The sequence below is a fragment of the Lactuca saligna genome, chromosome 2, assembly GCF_052625555.1.
Source record: "Lactuca saligna cultivar CGN05327 chromosome 2, ASM5262555v1, whole genome shotgun sequence".
Taxonomy (NCBI): Eukaryota; Viridiplantae; Streptophyta; class Magnoliopsida; order Asterales; family Asteraceae; genus Lactuca; species Lactuca saligna.
Window position 1 is genome coordinate 172039298 of NC_136418.1, and position 7328 is coordinate 172046625.

Genomic DNA, 7328 nt, shown 5'->3' on the forward strand with positions numbered 1-7328 from the left:
CGTATGTGATATCGCTGTTGCTTACTACTCTGATGGGTTAGAATGAAGTCATTTAAGTTCCAAATCAGGACTGGGTTTTCTATAAGCTCTGTACTTAATCACATTGAATATATAATAAGATCATGGGAGGGACGTGAAGAGAAATCTTGATGTTTCATACTCGATTCACCAAGAGAAAAGGAAACAGAAAGGCGGTTTGTGTGCAAACCATTGAATACAGATTAGGTAATTGGTCATGGCTCATGGGTCTACACCTTTATGTAATTATCGAGCATCAAATTGTGTAATTGTGACTTCATTGACTGAAACCAAAACTTCTGGCATGATTAAGTTAGACTTAACTTCAGGGTTAGGCACTTGTGTGAAAAAGCCAGGTGGTTGTGGTGGAGGTAGTGCACCCTCACCACTCAGCATATGAATCACAGAGGACATAATTGGTCTATCATCTGCATGTTGTTGCACACATGATAAACCAACATGTATTGATTGCAATACTTCAGAAACAATCCATGAGTCTCCTAAGGCTGTGTCAACCAGCTCCAGAGGTTTGTCTTCCTTGTAAAGTCTCCATGCCTAAACCATTTTGAAGCTCAATAAGATTAGATTAATTTCTGATTATGGGAATTAGATTATTTTCACCAAACTTACATGCCCGAGAAGGTTATCATGGTGATCTTGATGAGAGAATCCTCTGTTTTTCTTCCCACTCACAATCTCCAACACCAAAACACCAAAGCTAAATACATCTGATTTCACTGAGAAAAGCCCATTCGCTGCATACTCTGGAGAGATGTAACCCCTGCAGAATATTTGTATCTTAGTGTAGAATGATATTATAGAGGATATGTTAAGCTACTACACATGCATTATGATTAGTGGCTTCTTACAATGTACCAACAACTTTGTTTGTGTTAGCTTCGGTCTCATATTCTTTGAACATTCTAGCCAAGCCAAAGTCTGATATTTTTGGGTTCAAGTTGGAATCAAGCAAAACGTTGCTTGCTTTTAGATCTCTATGGATTATTCTAAGCCTGGAATCTTGATGGAGATAAAGAAGACCTCAAGCAATCCCATTGATAATGTGGTAGCGTTGACGCCAGTCGAGTAACAAGGAGTTGTTTTCATCTGCCACAAAAAAAAAAAAAGGAATTTCTTTTTAAGTTTGTATTACGTATTTTAATGATTTAATCAAGTGTGTGCTATTATATAATCTTGAGAAGGGCCTACCAAATAAAAAAGAGTCCAAGCTTTTGTTGGACATGTATTCATAAATCAACATCATTTCTTCTCCTTGTATGCAGTATCCCAAAAGCTTCACAAGATTCCTATGCTGAAGCTTGGCAATGCATTTAACTTCGTTCTGGAACTCAACAAGGCCTTGCTTTGATGTCTTTGACAGCCGCTTCACAGCTATTTCTCCTCCTTCATCAAGCACACCCTGAATATCGTTTTTAATTCATAGGTCAGATGCACTTACTTACTGTTCATATATCATTGCTGATTGTTGTTTTGATATTGGAGTTTTTACCTTGTAAACTGCACCGAAACCTCCTTGTCCTAGTTTATTGTGGATTGAAAAATTACTGGTGGCCTTGATTATCTTACTCAAGCTGAACAAAGGTAGATCAGAATCTTGCTTCTTGTTCTTGTTTGCTAAAAAAGATTATATGAAACATGAATGACTGGTTCAACTTCCCTAAATCTATACAAAGTGAAAGCTCAGAACTTGTAAGATGCCCTCACCTTTAAGACGTGATTTCTTCTTCCTTCTCCAAGCATATAGTATCAGTGCAAAGCCAAGCATAACGACTGTGAGTACTATTGACATGGCCACTTTAAGACTCGTGTTCAACTTCTTCTTGTCTGCTTTTTACCCATTCAAAACGTTAGTGGTGGTAGTTGTAGTTAGTAACAGGAATGAGCTTACATTAACATGATTAGGAATAAAATCAAGCATCCAAGCGAAACATAAGCAATGTAATGAGTGAATGACAAATGCACTTACGAATTAAGTTGTTGGTGGTGGGCTTTTTTATGTAGATGTTTTGCCCTGAGGAATCTGTTTCCGAAGCCTCTCTGATATCAAGCAGCTCAGTTGAATACTGTAAACATCCACTTCCGCCTTCTCTAACATCAATATTTGCATAAGCTGTACAAGAGACGTTGCGACTGCAAAGGATCCCACATTCGTCAAGGGACATGGTGCTATTGAACCATGAATCCCGTGAGTCGGGCAATTTCAGGTTTGTAAACTTAATGAACCCATTTTTATCGGTAGTAGTGATGTTATGCTTACACCCATTTGACCATTTTGCAGCAGACCATTCTTCTGGCAACTTGGGTTCAAATCCTTGTAAACACACACACGCTGGCGAACGGTTGATGTTACAGCTTCCATAAGGACCACATAAATCGTAGCGGTCACAGATATCACGAGCTACAATCATATATACATCCCATGCTTGCATTATAGGCATCCACACAAACTGCGTGAAACTGCCCTGTTGATGGAGTATCATCCTTGTAAGAATTGAACTGTTAAATCCTGTGTATTTGGAGTAAATCTCCTCGTGAGTAAAAACAAAGTCAAACGCGTATAAGCTGTTTGGTCCTACACCCAGCATTCCAGTAAACCCTTGTCCATTCCAAAATCCAACCCTCTGTTGGAAACTTGATTCATCTTTCATAGTATATAATTGTGGATATCCACTGATGTCCATCCAAACTGTATACGAACCTGATGAAGGATCATCAGAACTCTTCCATGATGTCAAGTTCCTTTTTCTGCCCGTTACAAGGTCCACGCCGATTTTCATTCCCGGTAGCCAAGTGTCTCCAGGATGATCAAAGCTTTGCCAAATGATGTCGCCACTGACATCATCTCTGATGACAAAATTTCCAGAATCCAAAAGCTGTGCCACTGGATTCATATTTGTCCCCGGTTTGGAGGATTGGGATGACCAAACTGAGGTATTGCTAACACTGAGAAGCTCTAGCGTACCCTTGTCACTGATTTTGAGCACACCCGTGGGGTCAACAAATGGCACCTCTCTATTAGCAACCCATACGATAGTAAGTTCTGATATTTGCTTATACCATATCCCCAAGTGCCGAAAACGTGAAGTCCCAAGTCCGAAAAACCCTAATTCAAAAACTCCAGCTTCTGAAACAAGGGTCTCGCCATCTTTGAGGCTCTGATTTTGAAACATGGTGTCTATTGCACTACTAGCTTTCAGGATGATGACTAGAGCATACAAGTAGAACCAAATCATGGTAAGACGATCCATACAATCCAATCTGATCTTCACTCTACAATTAACATTTACTCTGTAAGCCTGTTTTATGTTTTATGTTTTCTAGAAGACTTGAGTGCATGAGTTTTTCTAGTTGCCATTGTGGACTTAGAAAAGTCTTTCCTCTATTTATTTAGTTTTCTATCAAATGGAGGTTTTTTTTCTTTTAAAAATTAGGTGTGGGACTATGTACTACACGGGTTTATTAAAAATAAAAAGTTTAATGTCAATATGTAAACACTAAACATTTTATAAAGTAATTGAAAAAAAAAGTAAATCAATGAGTTTGTAGTATTTATGTGAATTTATTCTCAAATTAATAAAAGAAAAAATATTATAAATGGTCCTTGTGGTTACCCAAATTATGAAGTTTCGTCCCTGTGGTTTAAAAACCTCATAGATGGTCCCTGTATTTTCAAGACTTTTGATGTTTGGTCTTTATTGCTAACTCCGTTAAGTTTTGTCCGATAACTTAAGGGCATTTTCGTCATTTCACTACCACAGGGACCATTTATGATGTTTTCACTTATTAAAAAAGAAAGAAAAAGAATGAAATAATATGAAAAAGGTCTCTCTCTCTCTCTCAGGTTCGCTGCTCCGGCTGAGACTAGGGGGGGGGGGGGGGGGGGGGGGGGGATTCTCCTTTTTCTTCCATTGCCCTTTTCTATGTAAAGAAGAACTTGGATCTGTTACTATGGCAGCATCTTCATATGGTTAATAGTAAAAGTTCAAGTACAGATTTATAAAAAATTAGTCCTGATTCCCAATTCATTTACTTTTCAGTTCTGACGGAACAACCATATCGTTCCTTTTTGCTTCACTTTCATATTTGTCGACAGACCCAGACCGTGTTGATTTGCGATTATAAAGCACAAGAGTGGTTAACAATTATAAGATGCAATGGATAATCAGATTTCTTGGATTTGCATCTACTACAATGGTCATGATTATTCTAGCTCCTTCTCTCCAATCTTTTCATCCTGCTGAAGCCATATGATTTTCTCATACTCATTGATGGGCCCATTCGTCTTCCCCATGGTCATAATCCAGGCAACGTATCCTCCTTTCGTAGAGCTTCTACATTCCGTAATGCCACTGGATGTGAACCAAAGAGAGGTTCAAGGAATGTATGCGATCTGTCTCTAGTCCATGTTGTGATTACTCTGGATTTCAAGCATTTAAGAGGGTCAATTGTTGTGGTTCATTCGATATTGCAACACTCATCATGCCCGGAAGGAATAGCACCAAAGATTTCACAAGAACTAAGATCAAGAAACTTAAGGGTTTGAAGATGAAGCCCTAACCAATTTACTATTGAACTTGGAAGTGAGAATCCTGAGGCATTAAACGAAATCAATTTGGTGAAATTGGCAAGAGCATCAACTGAAAATTTAGGGTTTCAACTCCAAAATGGGGTTCTCTTAAATGGGATAGACCGGTGTTGATGTTAAAATGTACTTCAAAAGAACAACAAGAAGAACAGTAGAAGCAAATTACACTTCATGATTATTGTCTCAACTGAACAACCAATTGTTTGCTCATCTACATTAAGCTTTTTCTAGAATGTAATCTTCTCTAATAAATGAAGGTTTTTTTTGCCACTTGTCACACTTTCATTCATTTTGCCACATGTCATTTTGTGGTTATTTTGAATTAATTTTTTATTCCATATGTAATTTTGTGGTTTTCCTATTTTATTAAATTTCATATGGTATTTAAATTTAATAATAAATGCATATCAATTTCATTAATTAACTTTCCTTATAATTTTAAAATTTTAAAATAAAATGTGATTAATTTGCTTTGATTATTTTATTAAATGATTTGTTTAAATTTAAAAGAGAAAAAAAAAAACACTTTAATTTTAGTAATTCAATATTTTTCTCATTTTTCTTATAAATTCAAATTTCTCAAATGCTTATACATATTTAATTATTTTAAATACACCCATGTAATACATAGGGCTCACACCTAGTACACGTATAAATGGCAAAATTGAGTAGCAAAATTAACGATTCCCCATGATTATGCTCCCAAACACATTTCTCTTACCTTGAATTATTCGAAATACGAATCTACGATTCTTTTGGGAAGAATAGAAGAACCAACAATCGCTTCACTGTTTCTATGGCTGACAAAAATGAGTGTTTTACGAACTATAGAATCGAATTGGAGAGAGAGAGAGAAAGAGAGAGAGAGAGAGAGAGAGAGAGAGAGAGAGAGAGATAGAGATTTTATATATATTAAATAATAATATTTAATTTAAAGAAAAAGAGAGAAAACATCATAAATGGTCCCTGTGGTAGTGTAATGACGAAAATACCCTTCGATTAACGGAGTTAACAATAAGAACCAATCGTCAAAAGTTTTAAAAACACAGGGACCATCTATGAGGTTTTTAAACCACGGAGACTAAACTTCAGATTTTGGGTAACCACAGGGACCATTTATGATGTTTTTTCTTAATAAAATGATAACCATACATGAATAGAATTAAAATCTTCCATATATATAACCATAAATTCTGGAAATTTAATGTAAGAATGAAAAACCTTAAAAAATGACATGTGAAAAATAAGAAAATGAAAAAAAAAAAAAAAAAAAAAAAAAAAAAAAAAAAAAAAGTCATGTGCCAAAAGGAAGGAGAAAAAGACATGTGGTAAAAAAAACATTCATTTATTAGAGAATATTAGTTTATAATCCGTGAGAACCATGGTTATAAAATTAATTAAACTTTCATAGTAAAAACTCAAAATTATTAATCAATTATTTCAAATAAATTATTAATTAAGAGATATTTTTTAGTTATATAAAATTATAATCGTTGATTTAAATAAATACATGAAATTATATCACCTTATAATATATATTTATTTTATTTTATTTTTTATTCAAACGTTATTAATTTATATAATTAGAGTATGAAATTTAAAATTTGAAATTTGAAATGAATATCAGTTATTAATTTAATTTAATTAGTGTGGAAATTTTAAAAATTTAAATTTTAAATGGATAATTAATAGGATGACATTTGGCACGATAGGTGGCATATAATATTCGTGACGATTTCTAATATTGTGATACTAGTTGTGAGACTCATGTATTAAATAAGTTAATTTAAAAAAAAAAGTTAGATATAAAAGTCTAAATATTTGAAAACTTTATACTTATAAGAAAATAAGAAAAATAATGAATTACTAAAAGTGAAATGTTTATTTTTTCTATATTTTAAATTTAAACAAATAACTTAAATAAATAAACAAAAGAAAGTAATAACCTTTAATTTGGGGTTTTTGAAATTAGAAAGTAAGCCATTAATGAAATTGATATCTATTTATTACTATATTTATAGTAATTTATTACATTAAAATATTATATGTAATTTAATAAAATAAAATATAAAGGTCACAATATTTGAGAACTTTGAATTTATAAGAAAATAAGAAAAATATTAAATTATTATAATAGAAATGTTTTTTATCTTTTAAATTTAAACATATATTAATTTAAATAAATTAAAGAAACGAATAAGCTTTAATTTTGAGAATTTTGTAATTAAAAAGTAAGTTGATTAGTGAAACTGATATCCATTTATTACTACATTTATTGTAATTATTATATTAAAATATTATGTGAAATTTAATAAAATAAAAAAACTCAACAATTACATGTGGAAAAAAAATTAATTCAAAATAACCACAAAATAACATTTGACGATTTGAATGAGAGTGTGACAAATGGTAAAAAAACCTTCATTTATTAGAAATGATTTATCAATCAATAGAAGAATAAACTTATTTATTTATTAAAATAGGGAGATTATTGATTTTAAATATTTTGAATAGAATCGTTGTGATTGTTTAAATTTTTGTTTTATACATTATTTTATTTGTTATTCATTTTGGCCCAATTTATTTCATTCTTGGTTGAAATTTGTATGATTGCACTACACCTACAGACCATTCTTATGGCAGGTTGGGTTCAAATCATGTAAGCAATCAGACACTGGGGCATCATCGATGTTACAACTTCCAT

General features: G+C 32.9%; 1 protein-coding gene, 1 long non-coding RNA gene and 1 pseudogene across 2 annotated transcripts; 1 reads left to right on the top strand and 2 right to left on the bottom strand.

The window, feature by feature from the left end:
• Positions 1-221: 221 nt before the first annotated feature.
• Positions 222-3287, bottom strand: LOC145032791 (G-type lectin S-receptor-like serine/threonine-protein kinase At4g27290). Its single transcript, XM_078981715.1, has 7 exons — positions 2006-3287; positions 1744-1863; positions 1529-1653; positions 1228-1438; positions 888-1125; positions 649-799; positions 222-573 (listed from the first exon to the last, which is right to left on the bottom strand). Exons 1-5 carry the CDS (start codon positions 3285-3287, stop codon positions 1061-1063), a joined length of 1803 nt encoding a protein of 600 aa, XP_078837841.1. The 3' UTR covers positions 222-573; positions 649-799; positions 888-1060.
• Positions 265-940, bottom strand: LOC145030387 (G-type lectin S-receptor-like serine/threonine-protein kinase SD1-1 pseudogene; annotated as a pseudogene).
• Positions 1363-4896, top strand: LOC145032793 (uncharacterized). Its single transcript, XR_013677211.1, has 4 exons — positions 1363-1462; positions 2041-2243; positions 2318-3273; positions 4077-4896. It is a non-coding gene; the product is annotated as an uncharacterized LOC145032793 (long non-coding RNA).
• Positions 4897-7328: the final 2432 nt, after the last annotated feature.